This window comes from Leptodactylus fuscus, chromosome 5 (genome assembly GCF_031893055.1).
Source record: "Leptodactylus fuscus isolate aLepFus1 chromosome 5, aLepFus1.hap2, whole genome shotgun sequence".
Taxonomy (NCBI): domain Eukaryota; kingdom Metazoa; phylum Chordata; class Amphibia; order Anura; family Leptodactylidae; genus Leptodactylus; species Leptodactylus fuscus.
In genome coordinates, this window is record NC_134269.1 from 49,734,496 (window position 1) to 49,750,114 (window position 15,619).

At 40.9% G+C, this 15,619-nt stretch overlaps 1 protein-coding gene across 2 annotated transcripts in view; it reads right to left on the reverse strand.

The window, feature by feature from the left end:
• The window catches only part of ADAMTS7 (ADAM metallopeptidase with thrombospondin type 1 motif 7), a 62,643-nt gene extending 47,595 nt beyond the window's left edge, over positions 1-15,048 (reverse strand). For both annotated transcript variants that reach the window (XM_075273128.1, XM_075273127.1), the window contains exons 1-3: positions 14,589-15,048; positions 612-967; positions 68-218 (exon numbers count right to left, since the gene is read on the reverse strand). In XM_075273128.1, the coding sequence (XP_075129229.1) occupies positions 68-218; positions 612-967; positions 14,589-14,649 (568 nt within the window). In that variant the 5' untranslated portion in view covers positions 14,650-15,048. The remainder of the gene's footprint in view (positions 1-67; positions 219-611; positions 968-14,588) is intronic.
• Positions 15,049-15,619: the final 571 nt, after the last annotated feature.

A 15,619-nucleotide genomic window follows, 5' to 3' on the forward strand; every position in this document is an offset into this window, starting at 1 on the left:
ACAGTCCAAAAAGTCCAAAATGTCATAATAGTCTTAATTGGACTGAGGAGATTAAAGGCTGTTTTACCTTTAACACCGCAGCTGCTGTACCCTGACTCCTGCCCATCTACTAAATGACGGCGGTAGATCCGATGGGGCATTCCTTTTTCCAAAGACGGCATTTCTGTGATCACTGGTTCTATCAGGAAATCCTCGTGCTCCAACTGGAAGACTCCTCTCTTGTAGAAAATGATAATATGAAAAAACAGCATAAGGTTAAGTGGAAGACGAAACATTTTGCTGGTCATTGAGGTAATCAAAGGGTATTAGATGTATTAAATTCTAACCTGGAGGGCAAAAATGGATTTCTACGTGATCAGTGACAAGACAAACAGATGTTTAATGTCTCAGACCCGGAACACCTGGCATCTTAGTCAACCCTCAAACACTTTGTCTGACCTTGCACACCTGGGATTAGACATCCCTCACACATGCCAGACTCCGCACACCTGGGAAACCCCCATCTGATGCAGCAAATCCCATTCACTCTGAGACATAATGAAGAATGGGATGCTATGTACCAGAACTGATTCTAAGTATGGATAATGTGAAAGCAATGGTTTTCCACTTACCAGACCACTGCAGATACTTATAGCAGCATTTCCAACATGATGGTGGTGGGTTTGTACCTCGCCCTGCATATGGCATGAGCTGGAAGGTCGGCTGATAATTCTCGACTCCTTGATGCCTCCATTACGCCATTCACTCACAAAGCCAGGGGCCAGCAGCTGGTGGTTCTGACTAAGGTTGAAGGTCAACTCAACTCCTTTGTACTTAATCTCATAGAAGGTAGAGGAGCCAGTGCTTGAAGTAAGTGCCCTCTTCTGTAGATTGCGGGGTGTTAGGTCATAGGTTAGGAAATTACCACGTTCATCTACTCGAGCAGGAAGTACAATGTCTGCGTCCAGGGAGAAGCTGAGAGGAATATCTGAGGGGACAAAAGCGGAGATGGCTGTCATGCCTATATTCAGTTTCTGTGTAATGGCCTTTCGTGATACTAGAGACCTGTATGTGGTACGTAGAGGATGGCATTGAGTTACCATACGGTAGATACTGTATATTTTATAGGGAGAATGAAGATGAGCTTTATTACAAAAGGCAGTCAATGTATAAAGATTTGATCCTATGTGTCCTGAGTATATTTTACATGTCGAGTTTACTGCTATCAATTTCATCTCGCGGTCACCAAAGGTACCTGGAAATTAATGTTATATTACCCTCTGTATATTTTGTCTTTGGCATTTTAGGGCCCATATAGGAAAATGAAGAGGAATTCGAGCTAGAATTGTGCCACAAATTTCCCTCCACTTTTCAGCCCTGGGTGTCCTGCAAACCGCAAATCCTGCTCCAGCATTTGCCATGGAATCAACCTCAAGATCGATATCATCATTTACATTGGAGGCATCTCTTACTGTACCAATAACATGGGAGTGACAACTAGTCAAAAACACTACTAAAACATCTCCCATGCATAGGCTCTGCAGGGGAATGTCCCATATCCCATAACTCACATGGTGGGCGTTACTTAGGAAGTAGTGAGATTGTAGTTACCTGCATGCGGCAAATATACATAGAAGATAGGATTATTAAATATCACAGAAACCTCTGGTCTTGATTGGGTGTTGTCTTTTTAAAGGGGTGGCCTTCTAGAGAGATTTTGCTGTATAAGGTCCTCAAGGAGTAATAGCTGGCTTTGGGCCTATATGGTAATGCCCAGACGTCACATGGTCTGGTATATTACCATATAGGCCCAAAGCCTGTGCTAGGAGTACCATATAGGCCCAAAGCCTACTAAGATTAAAGAGGACCTTTCATGGGTTTGGGCAAAGGCAGCTCTATATACTGCTGGAAGGAAATGAATTCAGCACACTGTCGGCTTTCCAGCAGTATATAGAACTGCCTTTGCCCAAACCCATGAAAGGTCCTCTTTAACATCGGATCCCGGAGAGGTAACAGTGTTTATTATGTTCTCTCATCTCCCCTGGGGCTCCGATTATTATACTCGGGGGGTCTGAAAAGACCCCCGAGTATAATAATAGAGCTTGAAGGGTCCACTGTGGCCCCTGTAACCTCTATTATGACCCACAGTCTATTGTGCCACTCTGGGGCATAATATAGGCTGCAGGGGCCGCTGTGGGATATATATATATATATATATATATATAGGGGTTGGGTGCGTGGAGAAGTGAGGAGTCAAAGATGTCTGTGCTTCAAACTTTACAGAGTCAAGACACAGCTGAAAGAAGTGGTCATGGCGGTCCAAAGGGAAGAGAAGGGAAATGTGGGAAGCCGTCTCCTGTGAGTATTACTGCATTGTATTTATTGTAATGGCAGAATGTAATGGCAGAAAATATGAATCGCATTTGAAAAATGCATTTTTTGGGAAAAAAAATTCAAAAAATCCGGGGGGGGGGGGGGAGACCCCCTGGTAAGTAAGGCCCCGCCAAAGTCAATTGCCCAGGGCCCCGCAAAGCCTGGATCCGCCACCGATGTAGTAACTTCAGGAGGCTCTAGTACAATATTTATTAATCTTGGCAATAAGAAGTTGTTTCTGTGTTCTCACTGGGATTGTCGAAAACTATTTTCTATGACTCATGACAAGAGGAGATTACTGGGGCTTCCTCACTTTATGTAACGTCCGTCCTGTGGCTATGGTGATCTAGGCCAGGATTCACAGCCACTGTTTTTCGCATATTATGACCTATACAGTTTTTCCTTACTATATCCCATGATCTTTTATTCCCATGTTTCCCAAGAGAAGTCCTATAAAAATGAAAAAGAGCAGTATGTAGTCTTTTGTCGTCTGTGTATTCCCAATTCTGGGAACCTGCGGGCCGTCCCTTCCCCCCTAGCACTAATTAGCACTCCAGTGTCCACAACAATCCAAGTCCCATGGACAGCTGCCTCACAGCTGGGCTGAGAAGAACCAGCTGACCGTCTACATCCTCGATCCACGTGTAAGACGCAATAACAATCAGGGAAATGGATTATACATAAACCCTCTGCATCCTTGATTTAGTTTTAGGATTACAGATCCTTCAAAAATGAGGGGTCAATTGATTCCATCTACATATGTAGTGGTAAACTCTGTGCATTTGATCTTTTATCATCTTAAAATGGAAATATTGCCTAAAATTCATTTATATTGGTAATATTGTCAAAACAGTATGGACTGTGCACCTAAATATTCATCAGATCCACTAACATTGACTGCAAATGAATGGGGCATATGGGGCTAGGGAAATCCGTATGGAAAAGCTATAAATTAGCCTCACTGAACAGGGCTAATCCTTATTAATTACTCATTATGCTTACTTATATAGCACCATCATATTCTGCAGCGCTTTACAGACATTGACAGTCACTGTCCCATCATATAGGGCTTACAATCTACAGCCTCTATCAGTATTTTTGAAGTGTGGGAGTAAACCCACACAAACACAGGAAGAACATACCAACTCCTTGCAGATGTGTCCTTGGCAGGATTCGAACCCAGGACTCCAGTGCTAACCACTGAGCCACCTTATGCAAATCTTATGGCACATATAAGTATCAGCCTTAGATTTGTGCTGCAGATTCATTAGTAAGTTCATGCAGAGGCAGAAACAGATGGTAGAGGAACCCTGTGCAGGTACAGTATACGTGTGCCTTGTTATTCCATATCGTACAACCATTATTTCCAATATATTAGTAATTTATAGCCTAGAAATTCAATACCTAAGGTATTTATATACAATCTGATAGACATTATGAAGCTGTTTATGGTGAAAATGGGCCTCCTAACTTCATGGGCACCTGTGCATCTGCAAAATCCAAGATGTGAAAACACGCCACAAAGATTTATGTGTCATAGACAAGTTCATAGGTTGTTGATTCAAAGCTAATGTTCCAGGCACTTGAAATACTATTAGTAAATTGGGTCCTTCTAGTTCAGCTGTGTGTGGCTTCCAGAGATATAGGGAGAGCATATAATCTGATGTAGCAACATTAGCCTCAAAATCCTCACCAAAAAGACAGCTCCCATTGAAATCAATGGGAGCTGGTCAGGTCTTTTTTCTGGGAGCTCATTCTTCAGGCCGCTTTGCCTCGCAAATCCGCCTGAAGACAATCTCTCCTCCCAACTAGGCCCATTCATTGGGCCTAATCCGGAGCGGAGTGCACGACTGGATGCCGCTGCAGTGCCTCAGTTTCCAGACCAAAAAAACTCTGTATGCACTCAGCCTTAACTATAAGGAAAAGCATGTGGAGATAACCATGGGTTGTCTGTATACTGGAAGACTTTGGTTGGAGGAAATACTTGCACATTAAGTCAGTTACTTTCTTTAAGCAATTTTAGTTTAATACACAGTTATCTCATAACCGTAGAAACCCTTTAATATAATGTTCCTGGAAGAAACTCCCAATAGCAGAATACTACTGAACACAAGATGTAAATAGAGATGAGCGAGTACTGTTCGGATCAGCTGATCCGAACAGCATGCACGCATTAAAATGAATGGATGCACCTGGTACTTCCGCTTTGACGCCGGCTGGCCGCTTAACCCCCCATGTGCCAGCTACGTCCATTCATTTCAATGCGTGCGTGCTGTTCGGATCAGCTGATCCGAACAGTACTCGCTCATCTCTAGATGTAAACTCATAAAATACAGTGCGGTGCAAAAGTTTAGGGTCAAGGCTCCAAATTTTGTCACATTTTTTTCTGTTGCAGATTTTGCTGTGTTTTTTTGAGCCAAAGCCAAGAATGGTATCAAAGGAATGGAAAATATATAGGAAATGCTTATGCTTTTACCTTCGCTCTATCAACTCCTGACTTTGGCTCGGCAAAATCTGCAACAAAAAAACCTGAGATTTTGAAGGAAGGGAGGTTGTTCCCCCCATCTTGGAGATCTAAGCTCAGATCTTCTATGGATGTAGACTTGCTCGAATCCTTCTGTCTCTTTATGTAATCCTAGACAGACTAGATGATGTTGAGATCAGGGATCTATGGAGGCCATATCATCACTTCCAGGACTCATACTCTAAAGGGTGGTCACCCCAATATTGAGGGGATTTAGATTGATTTTTTTCTTCATGTCCTTAATTTAGTTAATTGATAAAAATAAACTATTAACCTTTCTATTTTGCACAAATTTGCAGTGGTGGATTAGTACATAACTAAGAACGATGATAATAAAAAGTAATGACAATATAAAGTACAAAAGAACGGAATACCAAACACGCTGGCAGTGAAAGCACATAGACCCCATAGACTATAATGGGGTCCGTGTGTTCTCTGGACGAATAATGCGGACATGAAAGTAGATCACAAAGTACTTCTCTGTCCGCATGTTCCGTGTGGACACTTGCGGAGAGCACACAGACCCCATTATAGTCTATGGGGTCCATGTGCTTTCACTGCACACTGCTTGCCAATGCGTTTGGTATTCCATTCGGGGGGGCTCCATGTGGACTCCCTGAACGGATTACCAAACACAGATGTGAACAAGGGGTTAGAGTTTTTCATCAGGCCACAACTAGGAATGGACACTACAAAGGGATAATATACAATACTCATGCCAATGTTATCATTGTCTGAATTTGAACATTACATAATGCCTGACCTTCACATTTCTTGTAAAAATTGGGATTGGCCATGTTGAATTTTTGGATCTGCTCTCATGACAGTGCACAAGCCAGCACTGGATGAATGTTAATTGGTGTCAATGAGGAAACTGCAAAGGGTCTTTAAAGCCAATGATTTTGGGATGGAATAGTTCTTGTATGGAGCCAAAAATGATTTCAACAGGTCATAAACTATGAAGTGTTCTTGGACTGAGAGACAGCAGAGTCTTCTATAGTAAAGTCAAACAGCAGCACAAAGCGCCTGGTCCAAATAATCATCATTAAAGGGGGTCGAACGGTTAAAAAACTTATTTCCACATCTCCCGTCAGGGGGCATTCACACTTGTGTCTGGTGAGCTGGGACTCAGAGCTGTAGGAGTTCCCAGAATTCTATGGTCTCATACAGGACCTCTGTATGCCTGTGACCTTATACAGGGTTAATATGGTACTTCAAGGAGGCCCCATAGAGCAGCATGTGAGAAACTGCAGGTCTGACGGATGGAAATCCTAAATATGATGAATAAAAATTATGTCAAGACTTCCTACAATAAACTCAGTTAAAGGAATTGTTCAGTTCCTCAGTATAGGTTATCAGTTAAACTGGTTATGATTGGGGGTCTGACTATGCAGATCAGCAGCGAGTGCCGTGACCTCTTCATTGATTCACATTGTATGCCGCTTATTTCATAGCAGCCATACAAGGGAATAACAGCCCCATCCCATTCACTTCTATGAGACAAGTTTGTAGTAACAACCCTTTCAAACAGCTGATCATTTGAGGTCTCGGGTGTCAGACCCCCACTGATCTTTTATTAAGGTTAGATCATCAATCAAAAAAAGTGCTGGACAACCCCTTTAAAACTCATTCCTAATATTTGTGTTGTTAATGTTACCATATTGTGAGCGTAGCCATGTATCTGTCCATATTTGCCAACATGTTATTAGATTAGACTAAATATTTTATTGCAAGATTTCCAGTCTTTGCTTGTGTTACGGTTGCAGCTGACCTCTTCATTTTGTTTTTTTCCAGTCCCTCCCACGGCTATGAACAACAAGCTTTTGTACACATCCAGCCATGGTGGAATTTGACTCAATAAGTCACAGATACATTAGTATAGGCAAAGATCCTGCAATAGTGTTCAGGCATTCCACCTGCACAAGTCTGTTCCCATATTCTCATATCTGTACTATAGAGATATTTGTAGAAATGAGACCATAGTAGTAGACATGACAAAGACCTAGCTAAAATTCTACATAATGAAAACAATAATGGTGTGCGGGTAGACAGACCAAAGTAAATATTTAAGAGGTCACAGTCCATGCATGGACGCTGTGGACACTGCAAACAGCTATCTGGAAGGGGTGCAAAGAAAACCTTATAGGAGCCTTCACACGGAGTTACGCTCCGCTCATTCTGAACATAAAACTCGTTCAGAATGTGCGCGTGAAAACCAGATCCCATTGATTTCAATGGATAGCGCGCGTATGCCGGCACCCATAGAAATCAATGGGATCTGGTTTTTACTCGCTCATTCTGACCGAGTTTTACGTTCAGAATGAGCAGAGCATAACTCCTTGTGAAGGCTTAAGGCCTGATAATCCTGAATGAACTGTAATATAGGTATATTGGTTATAACTCCACTTTCCCAGAAATCAAACAAACACTTCCAATCAAATGGAATAGGTTAGCGAATGGTTTCGTATTTGCAGGTGATTTTCTTCTTATTGTATGGGGAAATGTTCATGGTAATACAGTCCTATGAAAAAGTTTGGGCACCCCTATTAATCTTAATCATTTTTAGTTCTAAATATTTTGGTATTTGCAACAGCCATTTCAGTTTGATATATCTAATAACTGATGGACACAGTAATATTTCAGGATTGAAATGAGGTTTATTGTACTAACAGAAAATGTGCAATATGCATTAAACCAAAATTTGACCGGTGCAAAAGTATGGGCACCTCAACAGAAAAGTGACATTAATATTTAGTAGATCCTCCTTTTGCAAAGATAACAGCCTCTAGTCGCTTCCTGTAGCTTTTAATCAGTTCCTGGATCCTGGATAAAGGTATTTTGGACAAACAATTCAAGTTCAGTTAAGTTAGATGGTCGCCGAGCATGGACAGCCCACTTCAAATCATCCCACAGATGTTCAATGATATTCAGGTCTGGGGACTGGGATGGCCATTCCAGAACATTATAATTGTTCCTCTGCATGAATGCCTGAGGATTTGGAGCGGTGTTTTGGATCATTGTCTTGCTGAAATATCCATCTCCGGCGTAACTTCAACTTCGTCACTGATTCTTGAACATTATTCTCAAGAATCTGCTGATACTGAGTGGAATCCATGCGACCCTCAACTTTAACAAGATTCCCGGTGCCGGCATTGGCCACACAGCCCCAAAGCATGATGGAACCTCCACCAAATTTTACAGTGGGTAGCAAGTGTTTTTCTTGGAATGCTGTTTCTTTTTGGACGCCATGCATAACGCCTTTTTTTATAACCAAACAACTCAATCTTTGTTTCCAAAATGAAGTTGGCTTCTCCAAATGTGCTTTTGCATACCTCAGGCAACTCTATTTGTGGCGTACGTGCAGAAACGGCTTCTTTCTCATCACTCTCCCATACAGCTTCTCCTTGTGCAAAGTGCGCTGTATTGTTGACTGATGCACAGTGACACCATCTGCAGCAAGATGATGCTGCAGCTCTTTGGAGGTGGTCTGTGGATTGTCCTTGACTGTTCTCACCATTCTTCTTCTCTGCCTTTCTGATATTTTTCTTGGCCTGCCACTTCTGGGCTTAACAAGAACTGTCCCTGTGGTCTTCCATTTCCTTACTATGTTCCTCACAGTGGAAACTGACAGGTTAAATCTCTGAGACAACTTTTTGTATCCTTCCCCTGAACAACTATGTTGAACAATCTTTGTTTTCAGATCATTTGAGAGCGGGCTGTCCATGTTCGGCGACCATCAAACTTAACTGAACTTGAATTGTTTTGTAGAAAGAAATGGTCCAAAATACCTTCATCCAGGATCCAGGAACTGATTAAAAGCTACAGGAAGCGACTAGAGGCTGTTATCTTTGCAAAAGGAGGATGTACTAAATATTAATGTCACTTTTCTGTTGAGGTGCTCATATTTTTGCACCAGTCAAATTTTGGTTTAATGCATATTGCGCATTTTCTGTTAGTACAATAAACCTCATTTCAATCCTGAAATATTACTGTGTCCATCAGTTATTAGATATATCAAACTGAAATGGCTGTTGCAAACACCAAAATATTTAGAACTAAAAATGATTAAGATTAATAGGGGTGCCCAAACTTTTTCATAGGACTGTATCTAATGTGTCTCATAAGATATTTATAGGTCTGATATTTACTGGCGCTCTTAATTTCTAATAAGCCCAACCTATAAATCTAAATAATCTGAAACTTCCTTCTGCATTCACTATAATGGACACGCCTGACTTCTGGGACAGCTACTTTTCCCACTAGAATTCCATATTTTGCATTACTTCCTCTCCCAGAACACATATTCCGGTGGATCCAAAAATAACAATATTAGCAGAAGGTCCCTTTAATGCTTGTTTTAGGATTCTTAGCTCCAGCTCTAAACAACAGCATATAATCTGTATATAAAGACACAAAAAGACTACAGAAATTCTATTAAGGCCAATATTGGTGCCCACGCCTTTTAGTAAAATTTAGTATCATTGAGGCCAAGCAGCTTCAAATTTCCAACCTAGTGGACACCCTAAATTTTTGTAACATTACCATTGAACAGGACATCCTTTACAGGCAAAACCATCCCTGAGTCAAGATGAGAACTTCACTACTGACAGAAGCATTCGCTGACTGTATCAGGTAAAGTAGTATCATTACAGTATACAGGCCACTCTGAAATCTCCATGTGATCACAATTTTTATAACACAAGCTATATTGCTCCTATAGACAGGGTCACACTGGCCCATGGGCATACAGGTTATTTCTTTGGTGGGCCCCTCAGCCATGGTGGGCCCACACACCCCACTACATGCATGAGCAGTGCACAGCACAGTACAGAACACTCACTGTACAACATATAGTTAGGCAGTGTACAGCATCTCAACCAGCCTCTGCATCTTTACAATAAAATGCGTAGATTAATTTAACTACCCAGGTAAAATATACTATATAGACACATTGACATCTAGACCCATAGGCAAGCTAACCAGTGTCCTCTCTCTCCAGGCCCCTTTGCTGTAGGAGACATCACAAACATCTTGTAGCATTTTCTTGTGATGGCATATCACTGGCTCACAATGCTAGGAAGGCTCTAGTTTTAAGTCAAGAGCCACTCAGCAGATTAGTGACAGGACCCCTCAAGAGAGCCCAAAGCTATGTCTAGATAGCAAGATACTTCTGAAAAAAATACATGGCACCATTTTAGGAACTTGCAAATAAGAATAAGATAAAACTTTCATGTAGCTGCACAGGGGGCTCCTGGAAAGAAATTTACTGGTGAGCCCTATGCAATGTAGCCTGACACTGTCTATAGATGACAGAGATGTGACAAGAGAGTTTAACAGTGACACGGTGGAAAAGGGGGAGACTAAGAAGATGAACACAGTAAGAAGTATTCTGAATACAATCTATGAACAAAATGACAGGATAGGTTGTACAACTACATATACGGGCAGCATGGTGGCTCAGTGGTTAGCACTGCAGCTTTGCAGCACTTGAGTTCTAGGTTCAAATCCTGCCAAGGACAACATCTGCAAGGAGTTTGTATGTTCTCCCCGTGTTTGTGTGGGTTTCCTCCGGGTACTCTGGTTTCCTCCCACACACCAAAGACATACTGATAAGGAATGTATGTGGGATAGTGACTGATAATACAGTCCTATGAAAAAGTTTGGGCACCCCTATTAATCTTAATAATTTTTAGTTCTAAATATTTTGGTGTTTATAACAGCCATTTCAGTTTGATATATCTAATAACTGATGGACACAGTAATATTTCAGGATTGAAATGAGGTTTATTGTACTAACAGAAAATGTGCAATATGCATTAAACCAAAATTTGACCGGTGCAAAAGTATGGGCACCTCAACAGAAAAGTGACATTAATATTTAGTAGATCCTCCTTTTGCAAAGATAACAGCCTCTAGTCGCTTCCTGTAGCTTTTAATCAGTTCCTGGATCCTGGATAAAGGTATTTTGGACAAACAATTCAAGTTCAGTTAAGTTAGATGGTCGCCGAGCATGGACAGCCCGCTTCAAATCATCCCACAGATGTTCAATGATATTCAGGTCTGGGGACTGGGATGGCCATTCCAGAACATTGTAATTGTTCCTCTGCATGAATGCCTGAGGATTTGGAGCGGTGTTTTGGATCATTGTCTTGCTGAAATCTCCATCCCCGGCGTAACTTCAACTTCGTCACTGATTCTTGAACATTATTCTCAAGAATCTGCTGATACTGAGTGGAATCCATGCGACTCTCAACTTTAACAAGATTCCCGATGCCGGCATTGGCCACACAGCCCCAAAGCATGATGGAACCTCCACCAAATTTTACAGTGGGTAGCATGTGTTTTTCTTGGAATGCTGTTTCTTTTTGGACGCCATGCATAACGCCTTTTTTTATAACCAAACAACTCAATTTTTGTTTCCAAAATGAAGCTGCCTTGTCCAAATGTGCTTTTTCATACCTCAGGCAACTCTATTTGTGGCGTACGTGCAGAAACGGCTTCTTTCTCATCACTCTCCCATACAGCTTCTATTTGTGCAAAGTGTGCTGTATAGTTGACCGATGCACAGTGACACCATCTGCAGCAAGATGATGCTGCAGCTCTTTGGAGGTGGTCTGTGGATTGTCCTTGACTGTTCTCACCATTCTTCTTCTCTGCCTTTCTGATATTTTTCTTGGCCTGCCACTTCTGGGCTTAACAAGAACTGTCCCTGTGGTCTTCCATTTCCTTACTATGTTCCTCACAGTGGAAACTGACAGGTTAAATCTCTGAGACAACTTTTTGTATCCTTCCCCTGAACAACTATGTTGAACAATCTTTGTTTTCAGATCATTTGAGAGTTGTTTTGAGTAGCCCATGATGCCACTCTTCAGAGGAGATTCAAATAGGAGATCAACTTGCAATTGGCCACCTTAAATACCTTTTCTTATGATTGGATACATCTGGCTATGAAGTTCAAAGCTCACTGAGGTTACAAAACCAATTTTGTGCTTCAGTAAGTCAGTAAAAAGTAGTTAGGGGAATTCAAATCAATAAAATGATAAGGGTGCCCATACTTTTGCACCGGTCAAATTTTGGTTTAATGCATATTGCACATTTTCTGTTAGTACAATAAACCTCATTTCAATCCTGAAATATTACTGTGTCCATCAGTTATTAGATATATCAAACTGAAATGGCTATTGCAAACACCAAAATATTTAGAACAAAAAATGATTAAGATTAATAGGGGTGCCCAAACTTTTTCATAGGACTGTATCTGTAAAGCTCTGTGGAATATGATGGTGCTATATAAGTAAGCATAATAAATAAATATAAATAATAATACTCATACACAATAATAAAATACATAATTGTAGTAAGAAATTTACAACGTCCTGCAGAATATGTTGACGCTCTATAAATAAAATATTATTGTTATTGCTACTATTCTACTGCTACAAATACTGCCACTACTACTTCTATTACTATTACAGCTATTGCTGCTACAACTACTACCTTTACTACTATTGTTACAACTTCTACTGCTGATACTTCAACTATTACTGTTACAGCTGCTACTGCTACTACTTCTTATACTACCACTACTGTTACAGCTATTGCTGCTACAACTACTACTTCTAATACTATTGTTACAACTTCTGCTACTCAGAATTCTACTGTTACAACGTCTGCTACTGCTGCTACTTCTACTGTTACAACTGTTGCTGCTCCTACTTCGTCTACTACTACTGTTACAGCTATTGCTTCTACAACTACTACGTCTACGACACCTAATACTTCTAAAACTACTGTTTCCGCTGCTGCTACTACTGTTACAATTGTTGCTGCTACAACAACTACTTCTGCTACTACTGTTACCGCTGCTACTACTATTAATTCTACTAGTGCTACAGCTGCTGCTGCTACTACTGCTACGACTACTGTTACAACTGTACTACTATACTATTACAACTACTGCTATTACTGTTACTGCTGCGGCTACCACTACTACTGCTACTCCTTCTACAGCTGCTTCTGCTGCTACTGTTACTACTTTTACTGCTACTATTACTGTGACTGCTACAATTACTACTGCTAAAACTACTTCTGCTACTACGGTGAATGCTACTACTATTGTTACTGCTGCTACTATTACTGTTACTGCTACAACTGCTGCTACTGAAACTCCTTCTACAGCTGCTGCTGCTACTACTGTTATCGCTACTACTATTGTTACTGCTGCTACTACTATTACAACTGCTACTACTACTCCTTCACTCCTTCTACAACTGCTTCTGCTACTACTGTTATCACTACTACTATTGTTACTGCTGCTACTACTATTACTGTTACAACTGCTACTACTACTACTCCTTCTACAGCTGCTTCTGCTACTACTGTTATCGCTACTACTATTGTTGCTGCTACTACTATTACTGTTACAACTGCTGCTACTATTACTACTACTAGTAGAGATCACTGGCTGCAAAAATGGAGCTTCATTTCAATAAAGTTGTGCAGTTCAAACAAGCCCACTTCATATTGTCAATCCAAGTTCTCATTCCTGGACACTCATCAATTTGCTTTTGGCGAGGAAATCCCCACTATTATCAATGGGTGCTTAGGTGGAGCATCTATACGGTCTTCCATTATCAAGGATGAAGGTTTTGGCTTTAGCCATGCTGGGGTGTTCCCTATAAAGCAGACACTCCATATAGGTATATTGTTGAGCAGTAAAACACTACATATCACTGCATGGGGATACATAACCTACAATGACACCTCAGCAGCTGGGAGGTCGCAGCAGCTGGATACTCAGAAATGTTATGTTGGTATACACACTTATGGCATTGTAATAACATTTACAGGTGTGATGGAATGCAGACCGCAATGAAGACATTATCGCTCAACCAGAAGATGTCAAATTCATGGACCAACCGCAGAACAGTTTATTTACAGATTATGGCAAGACGATTAAAGATTTCTGCTGCTCTGACCACTGTGGATGTATAACTTCCACCATACCAAAGAGCAGCAGCAAATACATGAAAGGACTCAACAATATGCTGGTGTCGATGCTTGGAACATTTTGGATTTGTAAGAGTCATATAGACTATGGCTAGCTTTGCAGCCAACAATGTGACCGTGATCAGATGTTTAGTTACATACAGATATTTTACAACAGCGATTTTGGCACAAAACATGTGGGAACAACTCTGAAAATGTAACACTTTTGTTCATGATGGGGTCTTTCTTTTGAGCTATTCAGAAAACTTGTAGAACGTCAACCATACGTTATTACTACAGTATAAGCTTTGACAGAACTGCAGTTTGGTTGGGTGTCATCGTTGTTACATACAGTTTTGCAATATTTTTCAACTTCTGCCATTTTTGGACTTTCATTCAGGCTGTCAAACAAGACCAAGCCCTGTCTTTCTGCAGGCGGTGATAGCTGATAGGGTTAAGTGAGTACAATCCCTAACAGTGTGTGGGCAGAGCCGTGATGTACAAGGAGACCCTGCTAATGTTTAACCCTTCCTTGGACAATGACTCTTACAATTACTTTTACTCGTTATTCCACTTGACCCGACAATATTATTATATTTTCTGTTACTATTTATACTCAATACCTAGTTATTCTTGACAAAAAAAGCTGACACTCTAAGCTTTAAAAAAGAGATATACTGCAGGAGAAATCAATACAAGCTTCACCAACCTGAGAAGTACTGACCTGAAATCATTGGGGTGACCTCTTGCACAGCCCAGCAGAGGAGAATGAGCAGGAGCAGCATCTTGAGATTGCAGGTTGCAGATTGTATCAATGGAGGGTTGGGGACAACATGCTAGTGTAGTGGTCCAGGAGCCAGAGCTGTGTTTTGCTATGGTGTGTGGATACAATGTGTGATAGAATGAATGTGTGTACTTATGTGTATGTGCAGGAATATTTACTGTCCTTTGTGATATTCTATTGATACATGTGCTCTTTGTTAGTGTGATGTGCAGAGTGATGTTTTGTAGGGGACAATGGGAGGGATCATTTCTTGCTATGTCCCTGTTTCTTGGAGCAGTACATCTGGGTATCTGCTCTGTCCTCTGGTGACACAATGTATCCAACATCCAGGAGATTCTCCAACTCTTTTGTCTCTTGTCATCTGTTTCTTGTCTAGGGCTCTCAAGTTCACAGACCCTCCTCCTGCACCCCAATCTCCCCTCCTCTTGCACTGCCTCTTATCCCTTGTCCTTCCCACACTCTCTTTGCTTCCCTTGTCTTTCATCTGTTCCTCTCTACTGCCCCCTTTTCATCCTACATTCCTTATGTGATCACTAGTCTTTCTTATTTTTTTTAATATCGTGCATTAACTCTTTCTTTATCTGCAAATAATTCTAACTCATTAATATGAAGATCCTGTAAATTGTTGATTTTTCTTATTTCTAACTTTTTTGGAAAGGTCTGTCCAGCCAGCGAATGACACTTCAGTCTTGCACGCTGCTGCCATCTGGTGATGGCTTCTGAAAAACTCTTTCAATCCCTATATTGCTTTAAAAAACAAGCTACAAAATTATTGGCCCAGGTTATTTATTATACATTGCAGTCCCAATTTAATAAAAGTCAATGTAACTGACACATTGTACGCCGATTTCTACAAGACAGTCATACAACACTAGTACAGCACAAAAGTTGTAACCAGCTACAATGTTTTAGAGACTGTTGAGTTACAATGTCATTGGTTAACACTTGGTTTCTTTAGCTATCATGATTTA